This window comes from Notechis scutatus, chromosome 11 (genome assembly GCF_049901735.1).
Source record: "Notechis scutatus isolate UNSWTSFEM ecotype Mainland chromosome 11, rNotScu1.2, whole genome shotgun sequence".
Taxonomy (NCBI): Eukaryota; Metazoa; Chordata; class Lepidosauria; order Squamata; family Elapidae; genus Notechis; species Notechis scutatus.
Window position 1 is genome coordinate 1435219 of NC_142019.1, and position 12495 is coordinate 1447713.

At 44.2% G+C, this 12495-nt stretch overlaps 1 protein-coding gene across 3 annotated transcripts in view; it reads left to right on the plus strand.

Annotated features, from left to right (window-relative positions):
- MAN2C1 (mannosidase alpha class 2C member 1) overlaps window positions 1–12495 on the plus strand; it is an 18411-nt gene continuing 5916 nt past the window's right edge. For all 3 annotated transcript variants that reach the window (XR_015750764.1, XM_087972498.1, XM_087972499.1), the window contains exons 1-18: window positions 1–297; window positions 1888–2013; window positions 2505–2628; window positions 2892–2962; window positions 3298–3475; window positions 4472–4661; window positions 5194–5300; window positions 5733–5843; window positions 7250–7342; window positions 8041–8157; window positions 8319–8414; window positions 8561–8706; window positions 9030–9153; window positions 9665–9786; window positions 9901–9986; window positions 10846–11016; window positions 11176–11258; window positions 12370–12464. Coding sequence is in view for 2 of the 3 variants with exons in the window: in XM_087972498.1 (XP_087828624.1) it covers window positions 179–297; window positions 1888–2013; window positions 2505–2628; window positions 2892–2962; window positions 3298–3475; window positions 4472–4661; window positions 5194–5300; window positions 5733–5843; window positions 7250–7342; window positions 8041–8157; window positions 8319–8414; window positions 8561–8706; window positions 9030–9153; window positions 9665–9786; window positions 9901–9986; window positions 10846–11016; window positions 11176–11258; window positions 12370–12464 (2159 nt within the window). In the remaining variant the exon portion in view is untranslated. The remainder of the gene's footprint in view (window positions 298–1887; window positions 2014–2504; window positions 2629–2891; window positions 2963–3297; window positions 3476–4471; window positions 4662–5193; window positions 5301–5732; window positions 5844–7249; window positions 7343–8040; window positions 8158–8318; window positions 8415–8560; window positions 8707–9029; window positions 9154–9664; window positions 9787–9900; window positions 9987–10845; window positions 11017–11175; window positions 11259–12369; window positions 12465–12495) is intronic.

Here is a 12495-nt window from a genome sequence, read left to right on the forward strand (position 1 = left end):
GCTAGGGGCAACTTCGCCAACTAAGAGGCGGGACCCTGTGTCTTTCCTCTGAGCATGCGTCGTCTTCTCGGGCTCTTGCGATGCTGCAAGGGGCGGAATCTTTGTAACTCCCTCTGAGGGTCGGACGGAAGGATTTGGAAGCCGGACCAGAAGGACCAACTTTGGTGCTGAAGAAGGCATGGCAGGAGCGGGACCCGATTTAAAGTCCCCGGTGCTGAAGCACCGGCGCACGACCCTCGAACGGGGGGAGAAGTTTATTTCGCAGGATTATTTTGTGGATTGCAACCTCCGGGGAAGGTGGGTTGGGGCTGGTCCGTCCGCTAAATCCTTCCCCATCTTTTCCCCAAGTACAGGTAGTCCTCGATTTACAACGGTTCCTTTAGTGACCGTTTGAAGTTGGCACTGAACAAAGGGACTTATGATCGTTTTTCACACGGCCTTGGCAACTGGTTCACATTTGGTTAGACTAGATGACCTACAAGGTCCCTTCCAACTCTGATTAGCTGTTATCTGTATGACGGTTGCAGTATCCCAGGGTTACGTGATCCGTTTTTGCGACCTTTTGCCAAGCAGAATCAATGGGGGAGCCAGATTCACTTAACAACTGTGTGACTAACTTAACAAATGCAATGATTCGCTTAACTGTGGCAAGAAAAGTCGTAAATTGGGGCAAAATTCACTGAAAAAATGTTTCACTTAGCAACATAAATTTTGGGCTCAATTGTGGATGTACCTCGAGGTCTGCCTCTACTGTTACCAAAACGCTGCGATTGTTTTGTTTCAAAGAAAAGAGGAGCAAAATGAGTCAAATTTAAAGGTTTAAGTAGAAGGGCAAATCCAGGATTTAATTGAACTCTCTGTGTTTTACAATTAAGAAGCACAGAAGCCCCAATGTGGTTGCAAAAGGTTGAGTTTTCCTCTGTGGCTGACTTTTGTTTATTTTTAATTAAAGGTGATTTTAGATCTTGGGCCACAAAGGTGCTGGCTTTGAACCACTTGAATCATCTGCATTGAATCATCTGCATTGAATTAGAAGGAAGATGTTGGCTGGGAGCAACCTTTATTTGCTTGTGTCCCTTTGCAAAGAGTTTTAACTGCAGCAATTTAGTTGAAAATTTTAATTAGTTGCTGCCTATGGAAAGCAACACTTGAAGATTTTTGTTGTTCAGGCGACATATAAAGCAGCGTTTTTCAAATTTGGCAACTTTAATGTGTGCCGTAGTAGCGCCTTTCGTGCTCTACAGTGGTGTTTTTCAACCTCACTAACATTGAGCTGTGTAGACATCCTGCCAAAATTCCCCATGTTGGCTGAGGAATTCTGGGAGTTGAAATCCACTTATCTTAAAGTTTCCAAGTTTGAAAACACTAATTTTAATCTATTGCTTATTCTCAAAGGACAAAAAGCCGAAAAAGATGGAAGGAGAGAAAAATCCTCAAATACTTTTAAAAGCAACTGATCAAACATTATAAAGACCAAGGAATTTGCATTGTCTGCTAATCAGTGTTTAATTTTAAGCATTGATGACTAACTGAATTGTTGAAATTCACAACACTAACCTTTGGCCAACTTATCCAGAAACTATTCAATCCCATTTTAATTAATTTATAGAAATTTCCCCTGTCACTAGTGGATTATAAAGGTTGGAATTCAACCCACTTTAACACTTGTTTGGGAAAAGTTGCATTTGTGGATCAATATCTTCACTTCATGAATCTGGTCCTAAAAAGGCATGTGCAGATTTAAGTCATGCAAGGTTGAAAAAGGTGCTACTCTGGAAGAGCATGACAAGTTTATCAGGGAGGAATATGTTGTCTTCCGTCTCTGAGAATGTATTATCTTTTGGCGTGCTGTTTCAAAGACATAAAACATTGTGTGTCTTTTACCAGACTGTTTGGTGACACATGTGCATTGGCCTCTCTGTCTTACTTTGAAACTTCTAAACGAATTCCATACAGTGAAGCTATCAGAGAAGAATTCAGCCCTATTAAAGTTGGAGATAGTTTTGGACAGACGTAAGTATTTCCTTATTCAGAGTTGAATTTCCCATCTCATTTCCTAAGGGAACAAAATGAAGGGTTTGTGCTTTAGTTTAGAACAGAGGTGTCAAACGTGCAATGACACATTGTCATTACATGATGTATTGCAACTTTTTTTCCCTTTGCTAAAACAGGGATGGGCGTGGCCAGCACGTGATGCAACCAGCCCACGGGCCATGAGTTTGACACCCCTGGTTTAGAACCACTTTTGGCCTAGTGGTTAAGGCTCCAGGATAGAAAGCAGGAGATCATGAGTTCAAGTCCCACTTTAGCTATGGAAGCCAGCTGAGTGAATTTTGGATCTCTCTCAGCTCAATCCATCTCACAGGGTTGTTGTTGCTGGGAAAATAGATGGAAGTTATTTGTAAAAATAATGCTTCAGGTTGCCAATGTTCAAAGGGTACCACTGTACTTTTTAGTTAATGGAATTTGTGGCATCCTGACAGTTTCAGTGTCACTTTTCTAAGGTGGCACACCTGCTGGTTTAAAGTAGAACTCAGCATTCCCAAGAAATGGACCGGAAAGGAAGTGCATCTTCTTTGGGAAAGCGATGGAGAAGGAATGATTTGGAGGGATGCTCAGCCCATTCAGGTAAGTGACTGTCATAAAATTATCACCAGCTGGATCATTTTTCAGATTCGTTTGCTTTTCACGTAAAAAAAAAAAAAATCACCCCATACTAAAAAGGCAAGTACATGATAAATAGAATGCTAGTCTTTGGGGAAAATGCTGGAGAGAAATATTTTTTTTATAAAAGTATGTGATGGACGTAATAATTTGAGGACCACCTTTATTGGCAATGCAGTCTTTCTATCCCACCCCCCGTCCAACTGTATATTATTTGCCATTATCAGAGTTTGACTCGAGAAGGTGAGAAGACCAGTTACATGCTGACAGACAGTCTAAAGGAGACGGAACCTCATGGGTGAGCCAGTCTTTTGGGCTGCATTACAGAAATAATACTGTACTGCTCTAGCAATTCAGTTGAGATGAACCTGTCAGTATTTTGACTTGGGATAACCATCCTTTCCTGGAAATGCCAGGTGTTGAAAATGCATATAGCCTGCAATTCATAAATCAGCTAACATAAAACAATGTAAGTTGTCAAAATTCTAATGGAAAGGAAAATTATTTGCCAGGGTGATGAACAGGTGATTTTGGGTGGAAAATTTTGCAGTGTCAGGGTAGTCACTGGGAACCTAATCCAGGCCCGTGGATTATAAAACAGAAAAGTATCACGCACCTATTTCCCTTCTGCAGCTTGACCCTCTATCTGGAAGTTGCCTGCAATGGTCTCTTCGGAGCAGGGAAAGGCAGCATGATCGCACCCCCGGATCCGGACAAAACGTTCTCCTTGAATAGAGCAGAGTTGGTGGTTTACAACCGGGATGTCCATGAGCTTCTGGTGGACTTTGAAATCCTCTTGGACATGGCCAAGGTGGGATGTCTCATTTTTTGCCATTTTAATGTATGTGTAAGGTCCTGCCTCAGCTGTCTTCTCGGCCCCTTTGTTCAGTGCCATCGTAATTTTGAACAGTTGCCAAACAAACAGTCATAAGTCAAGGACTGCCTGCAGTTACGACATGGCTATCCTTGTAGGTCTGCATGGATAGCAATAGCACTTAACCCAGGGGTCTTCAAACTTGATAGCTTTAAGACTGGTGGACTTCAACTCCCAGAATTCCTGAGCTTACATGACTGGAGGAGGAATTCAGATAACAGATAATCAGAGTTGGAAGGGACGTTGTAGGTCATCTAGTCCAACCCCCAGCCCAAGCAGGAGACCCTACACCATTTCTGACAAATGGCAGTCCAATCTCTCCTTGAAAGTCTCAAGTGATGGCGCTCCCACAACTTCCAAGGGCAACTTCTGTTCCATTGGTTGATTGTTCTCACTGTCAGAAAGTTTCTCCTTATTTCCAGGTTGAATCTCTCCTTGTTCAGTTTCCATCCATTGTTCCTTGTCTGGCCTACAGTCCACCAGTCTTAAACTTGCCAAGTTTGAAGACCCTTGACGTAGACTTATATACTGCCTTACAGTGCTTCACAGCCTTCTCTAAGTGGTTTACAGAGCCAGCCTCTTGCCCCCAACAATCTGGGTCCTCATTTTACCCACCTCAGAAGGATGGAAGGCTGAGTCAACCTTGAGCCTGGTGGGATTCAAACTGCCAAATTGCAGGCAGCCAGCAGTTGGCAGAATTAGCCTTCAATACAGCACTCTAACCACTGCGCCACCCTGGATGCAAATCTCTTTGATTCTAATTCATAACAATGCATTGTTGACTCAGTGAAGAATTCATTTGCAGAGTCCTCCGAACAGGATATGTTAAAGCACCGCCACTGTTTAGATTTTGAAATTTGAGTTCCAGGTACAACCTTATTCCTTGAGGTTGATTTGAGCCAGCGTAAAATGTATATTTCCTTTCCCGCTTAGCTCCTCGGAGAGGAAAACCAGCGGAGCTTCCAAGCGCTTTACGCGGCGAACCAGATGGTGAACCTGTGTGACGTCAACAACCCGGCAACCTTCCCTGCGGTGCGGGAACTGGCCCGCTCTGTTTTCTGCCAGAAAAACGGAGACAGCCAGCACATCATCCATGCCATGGGCCACTGCCACATTGATACTGGTAGGAACCGTGCGCGGGGTATATATATTCCAGTCTAGGAAAGATCTCCCAGAAGGATGGGAGCGCTTCTACCGGGTCTTCTAATACAGGTAGTCCTCAACTTAGAACAGTTTGCTTAGTGACTGTTCAATCTTATACGGCACTGAAAAAAGTGACTTACGACCATTCTCCACAAAGGTCATAAGTGTGAAAAACGACCATAGGTCACTTTCTTCAGTGCTGTTGTCACTTTGAACGGTCGCTAAATGAACTATTGTAAGTCAAGGACTATGGATGTGTGTGTGTGTGTGTGTGTGTGTGTATGCATTGCAAAGCACTTAACTTGATTCCTAAGAATGATTTCCAGGCGTTGCGCAATCCTACACATGGCTAAAGCAACTATGAACTAAAAATTAAATTACATTAAATTAAAAGCCATCTTCTTGTCAATCAATAAAAACTTTATTATGGTCATAGATCAGCCCAGAGCAATCTTCTATAAAAGTGAAGCAAATGTCTTTGTGAACCGTTTTGCCTGCAATTGTCATCTTAGCTTGGTTGTGGCCTTACGAAGAGACGGTCCGTAAATGTGCCCGCAGTTGGGTAACTGTCATACGCCTGATGGAGAAGAACCCAGACTTCAAATTTGTCTGTTCACAGGTAATTGATGTATATATATGTGCCCATTTTTAAATGTGTTCATGCATGTGAACCGTAATGTGGTTTCTTTGGGGTTTGGATTGGGTATGAATCCTATTATCGTGGGCTTGGATTTTGGCTTAGAATGTGTATGTGGTTTATTCAGTGAAACACGTAACCATGTTTTAAATCCCCTATAATCTTCTAATTTGCTTGCTTAGATCAGGGGACTCTAAACTTGGCAACTTTAAAAGTTGTGGCAACTTTAAAACATGCCTGGCTGAGGAATTCTGGGAATTGAAGTCCATAAGTCTTCAAGTTGCCAAGTTTAAAGATCCCAGGTATAGATCAACGAAAAAACTATATGAACTAGCAACTTTTTGGTGTGTAAACTGCAGCTAGGGTGAAATGACATCATGTATATGACGTTTCTATTGCTTTTTTCATCGGCAGGCCCAGCAGTTTGAATGGGTGAAGACTTATTACCCTGGCTTGTATGCTACCATTCAAGAATTCGCAAGAAGAGGACGCTTCATACCGGTCGGGGGAACCTGGGTGGAAATGGTAAGCAATAGCACTTAGACTTATCTACCGCTTTACATTGCTTCACAGCCCTCTCTAAGCGGTTTACAGAGTCAGCATGTTGCCCCCAACAATAATCTGGGTCCTCATTTTACTGACCTCAGAAGGATGGAAGGCTGAGTCAACCTTGAGTCGGTCAGAATTGAACTCCTGACTGTGGGCATAATTAGCCTAGTCTACAATAATGCATTCTAACCACTGGGAGGGAGGGAGGGAGGGAGGGAGGGAGGGGAAGGAAGGAAGGAAGGAAGGAAGGAAGGGCTACAGCAATGGCACTTAGGCTTATATGCCACTTCACATGGCTTTTACAGCCCTCTCTAAGTGGTTTACAGAGTCATCCTCTCGCCCCCAACAATCTGGCTCCTCATTTTACCGACCTCGGAAGGATGGAAAGCTGAGTCAGCCCTGAAACAGTCAGGATTGAACTCCTGGCAGTGGGCAGAGTTATGGAAGGAAGGAAAGAAGGAAGGGAAGGAAAGAAGGAAGGGAAGGGAAGGAAGGAAGGGAAGGGAAGGGAAGGGAAGGGAAGGGAAGGAAGGAAGGAAGGAAGGAAGGAAGGAAGGAAGGAAGGAAGGAAGGAAAGAAATAGCAATAGCCCTTAGACTTATATACCACTTTACAGTCCTTTCCAGCCTTCTCTAAATGGTTTACAGAGTCATCCTCTTGCCCCCAACAATCTGGGTCCTCATTTTACTCACCTCGGAAGGATGGAAGGCTGACCCAACCTTGAGCCTGGTGAGGATCGAACTGCCAAATTGCAGGCAGCCAGCAGTCAGCAGAAGTAGCCTGCAGTACTGTACTCTAACCACTGCGCCACCATGGCTGCATTTTGTAAGGCTGCATTACGGATGGTCCTTGCTTACTGACTTCTCATTCAGCGACGGCTTGAAATTATGACTATGCTGAAGAAAGGGACACATGAAATCCTGCCATCACAGCACAGTCAGAATAACCTGGACACAATTTGGACCGGCCTGCTTTTATGGCCATCCCTCCTTGCCTCCCCCAGCTGTTCTTTGGCCTTGTCTGTTCTTTAGCCTGGATGCAGCATGTGAGGTCAGATATGGAATGAAAGCGGGTTCTGTAAAACATAGAAGAGTGATATTGCCAAACCCTTGTGATATTCAAGATCTCAAGAACCACAAATGGCAGATTTAGGCTAATGCTAGTTGTAGCAACATTGGGTGGAAGGTCATTGGTGAGCTGAGGTTTGCTACTGATGTGGGGGATTCAGTTCTCGGTCTAGAAGAGCAACGGGGAACTTATGCCCCTTTTATGGTCTGTGAACTTCAACTCCCAGAATTCCTGAGCCTTCCCAGATTGTAAAAGGACCATAGTTCCCCACTCCACTCCTGGTGTAGAAATACGGATGTTTTATTCCCTCCCAGGATGGAAACCTTCCAAGTGGAGAATCCATGGTTCGTCAGTTCCTGCAAGGACAGCGTTTCTTCCAGCAGGAATTTGGGAAGCTGTGCTTAGAGGTGCATATCTATTTATACTCCTTCTTTCCTGACTTCCTCGTGCTTCCCTAATTCTCTTCGCTCCTGGTGGAATTTTTGTAGCCTCAAATCCCAAATCAGAACCAGTGCTGTCCATTAACTTAAAATGTTGTGGATAGCAGTAGGGACCGTAAAGGACTACGGTGCCTGGTCCCAAGGAATTCAGCTCACCCTCTGCATAAATCCTGTAGCAACCAGTGAACTAAATTGGCAAGCTGGAGATTGAAGGATATTTAAATTCACCCTGTGCTCTTTGGTAGGACAGACCAAAGCATCACACTTTTCCATAATTATATACCATTTTTTGTTTAGATTCTTAGTGACTGTCTGGATAACCCCCTGAGTTTTCTTGGCAAGGTTTTTCAAAAGTGGTTTGCCATTGCCTTATTCCTAGGGCTGAGAGAGAGTGACTGGCCCAAGGTCATCCAGCTGGCTTCGTGCCTAAGGCAGGACTGGAACTCACCTCTTTGGGTTTCTAGCCTAAGGCCTTAACCCCTACTATCCCTCTCCATAATTATATAAGCTAAACTGAATTTCCTCATCATTCTGCACTGCCGAATGTCAATTCTGCAGTGAATCCTGTTTTTCCTACGATTCACATTTTATTCTCAGCTTCTTCTATAGATTAACTGCCAGCGCTTCGCAGACAATGTCATTTTTTTTTTCCTTCCCCAAACCAGTTCTGGCTGCCTGACACATTTGGTTATTCAGCACAACTGCCACAAATCATGCGTGGCTGTGGGATACGTCGTTTCTTAACTCAGAAACTGAGTTGGAATCTGGTGAACACTTTCCCGGTAAGATTTATGTTTTAATTCACATAAACCTGGATGCAGGGACCTGCTGATCAGTGGTAGGTCTCGCCTTGATATTAGTCCAGTATTTATTTCAGGACCAATCCCATTAAACTCTTTGAGGGCTAGGCTGTTTATTGGCCTTTTGCAATCTTCTCTAATAGCACAACACCTTTTTCTGGGAAGGCATGGATGGATCCCAGGTTTTGGTTCACTTCCCTCCTGCAGATTCCTATGGATTGTCTGGTCATGTGGATGAGGTGAGTAAACCCAGGAAAATCAATTTTCCATCTTCACAGCAGAAGAAACAAGCCCAGTGAATTACCGCTTTCTTTGAAGGTAGGAAATGTCAAAATATCGGGTGAAGGGGCGATCTGCCCTCATCCTTACCATCCCTCTCTCCTAGATGTTGAGAACGGTGAAGAATAATAAGGACAAGGGCCGTGTGAATCACAGTGTCGCTCTGTTTGGGTTTGGAGATGGAGGAGGGGGCCCCACACAGAAGATGCTCGACAGGCTACAGAGAATGAAGGATACCGATGGGCTACCCAGGTTGGTTCCTTTTGGCTAAACTCTAGAAACAAACCAGAAACAAAGCCAAGAAAATAAAATTCTGTACTTGGTTACTCATGCCTTAGAGCAGGGATCACCAAGCTTGGCAACTTTTAAGACTTGTGGACTTCAAACGCGGAGAGATTCCTGCCATAGAGCACTGTTTCTCAACCTTAACCCATGCTGGGTGGGGAATTCTGGGAGTTGAAGTCCATCTTAAAGTTCAGAAAATATGCCTTAGAGAGGAAGCTCCTTAAATGAATGCAAGACCAAGATTGTCATGGTTGGGGTGTTTTCTGCAGTGGTGATTTTCTTTCACACAGGGTCCAAATGTCTGTCCCAGATCAATTTTTCTCTGCCCTGGAGACGGAAAAGGCTCAGTTCTGTACTTGGGTTGGAGAGCTGTTTTTGGAACTGCATAATGGTACCTACACAACTCACGGGCAGGTGAGAGAACGCCAAGACTTCATAGGAAGTTTTTTTAGAAATTTCTGTTAATGCTTCACTGCGGGCTCCAGGATTCAAAATGATACCTCTTGAATGTATCTATTAATATTATGGTTCATCACACAATTAGTCAGAGGTTTAGACTGGATTTGCCGTTTTTATGCACCTGTCAAGTCCTTCTCAAAGACCTGTGATAGACAGATGCTGTTTGATGGTGTTAAAGGAATGGTTGCAGGATGTAAGATGTTCTGAGTCAAGCTGCCTTTTGCAATTGACTGGTGGTGACTTTTGTCAATTCCCTCCCAAGCGAGCTGCCTTTTGCAATTGACTGATGGTGACTTTTGTCAATTTCCTCCCAAGTGAGCTGCCTTTTGCAATTGACCGATGGTGACTTTTGTCAATGCGCAGTAGGATTTCTAACCTGCTTTCCTTCCCTAATGCCTCTTTTTTCATTTTTATTTCTAAATCGCTGGACATTTTGTACAAAATCCTATTTTCCCTCTGGATTCAGATTAAAAAGGGAAACAGGGAATGTGAGCGTTTACTCCATGATGTCGAGATCCTGAGTAGTTTGGCTCTGGTGCAGAAACGTTCCTTCCAGTATCCTTCTGCTCGGCTTCAGCACCTTTGGAGGTATAAACTTCAAAATGCAAAATTTTGGTCTTTTGTAGAATATAGAATGCTTGTGGAATTAGGACTGGTTCTTCTAATGGCCAAGTAGGCCACACCTCTCTTTTTTGGCTGCAGGCTGCTGCTCTTGAACCAGTTCCACGATGTCTTACCAGGCAGTTGTATCCAGCTTGTAGTAGAGGATGCCATGCGGTACTACTCAGGTGAGAAGGAACCCAGCCTTGAGAATTGGTTTCGTTCCCTGCCAAAGCTCAGGGACCATAAATGGCCATTACAGTCCTAAGGCTGTGCTGCTTGGCTTAGTTTGGGAGAGGTAGACTGTGTGTCAACTTGTAAAGCATTCCTGTCTTGCTCTCAAGTTGCCATAAGAAAGGCAGGGGGGAGGAGATCTGATGGAGTAGTTCGTTGCTACGACCAGAAGCACATTCCATGCATACCTTTCTCCAGATTGTGCCTCAAGTTACCAAGCCCAGCCAGAGAGGAGTGTTTTCTACAGCTGGCAAAAGTGCTTAGTTGGAGAATGTGATTTATGACGCACCCTGGGAGGAGGGGGGGAAACAAGGTCATAGGTGGGCAGTAAATTACATAGGGCAGAGCCGACTGCACTTGGGAGAAATGCCGACATGTTGCTCCTAATAAATAATTGGATTTCTTTTGAAACTTGGCTCGAGGCTCGTGAATTAATTAGGACGTCCCTCGGAACCCTGACACTGTGACTCAAAATGCCAGGATCAGTTTTGACGTTCTGGTGATTTAGTGCCAGTCCTGATGGACAACCATGGTGGTTATCTGCCTCCGTGGTTCTGCTCAGCAGAAGGTAGCGTTCTTCCTTTTGGTAGAACCTTGATAACTAGATTGTGAGATCCTGGGTAACAGGGCAGAGGAAAGGTCTATACGAGAGCTACGAAAGAGGCGTAGATTTATAACTCTGATTTAATCTCTTCTGCAGCATGCGCTAAGGCTCCAGTTTCCTTTGCTAATATACATCATTGCCATAGCTCATTCGGAATGTGGGCACTCCTTTGATGGGAGTCCTTTCTCTCTTCCTCTCTTTCCGTCAAGAAATCTGCAGTTCTGGAGCCCAGCTTCTAAAAGAGGCCACCCATTCTTTGTGCACACAAATGTTGGCCAGCAAGGACAAGAGCAGCGATACCGTCCTGGTTGTCAACACTTTGCCATGGGAAAGAACCGAAGTCGTTTCCAGAACTGGACCACAAGGACCTGAGACTTTAGGTGCCAACCCTGCTTCAATTTTAGGCTTGTTCACAGCAAGAGTCCCTACCCACAATGCCTCGGGCACCTTAAAAAAAATGTACTTTTCTTTAGATTGATTGGGAACCAGTTCTCAAAATATCTAATTTCTCTGTCTCCTTCTGTGCCTTTGAATACCAGCTTTGGTGACAGTTCCCAGCCTGGGCTTCTGTGCTGTTCGAGAGTCATTCTCTCCTCCACATCCTGTGACCATCAACAAAGAGGTGAGCTTGTGCGAACCTTTTTGAGGGTCTGTTGTAACTTTGAATGGTTGCTAAGTGAGGACTACCTGTACAAAAGCCAGAGAATGACTGCCTTTTGAGTTATCTCAGGTTACGTTACCACTGTTTTTAAAGATGGTGATAATATGCTGTGAGGGTATGTGAGAAATACCTTGGGAAACAGGTCACAAAACTGCCCAGGGAAGGATCAGATAAGAGGCAACACAGCCCCCAGCTGCATTATGGGCGGAGAAAGAGGCTTAGGAAGGATCCTTTCTAGTTTTTGTGGGGTTTTCAATGAAATGTTGGGAGAATTGTACTGTTGGATTTGCAACGTTCAGTTGGGGTTGCCTTGTTGAACGACTGCAAATATGGCTGCTCAGTCCACGACAATGTGATGAGCCTCTCCCTGTGAGTTTTGGCGGACGGTAGGAATTCCTGGGTTATGGCAGAAATGATTTGGGGGATGACTTTGGCCTTGCCTTCTTGGGTTATATTTTTTTTAAAACTTTTGTCTTTGTGTTCCTGTCGACTGGTTGATATTTTGTAGAGTTTTCATGGGGCCTAGCAACTTCAAGTTGCATTTAATGCATTAGAAGGCTAGGATATAATTCACGTCAACGTTGGCTATTTGGACCATTAACAACAAAAGCATGTGGTGTGAATGAGGGGATAAGACAAATTTTGATTCCCATGATGAGAACAATCAGATAAAAGAGAACAATCAGATAAAAGAGGGCACAGCCCAGAACTGCATAATGGGTGGAGAAAGAATCTCAGAAGGCACCCTCCCTAACTTCTCAGGCTGTAAAACAGATGGCGGGAGATTCGCACCGTCAGATCTGCAACGTTCAGTTAATGTACCAGTAGCTTTAGAGAACAGTCGGATAAGAGAAGGCATATCCCAAAGCTGCATAATACATAGAGAAAAAGGTTCAGAAGGGACTCTGCCTAATTTCTTGATTGTAATGGAGATGTCAGGTAATTTCAGTCTTGCAAGATTCTGCTAATGTAGCTTTGCCATAAAGTCGAAATAGCTCACCTGGTCGCATTTCCTGTCTGGTGGATCTGGGAAGCTTGACCCATAGAGAACCTTCCATTGTTTTTACTCCAGGCAGATGGTTCTGTGATGTTGGCAAATGGTATCATCCAGGCCTGCCTCGATCCTTTGGGACGGATGGTGTCTCTTTCTTTACTACGCCCAAAAAGGTACGTCTTCCTGTAACTGCACGATCCGTAC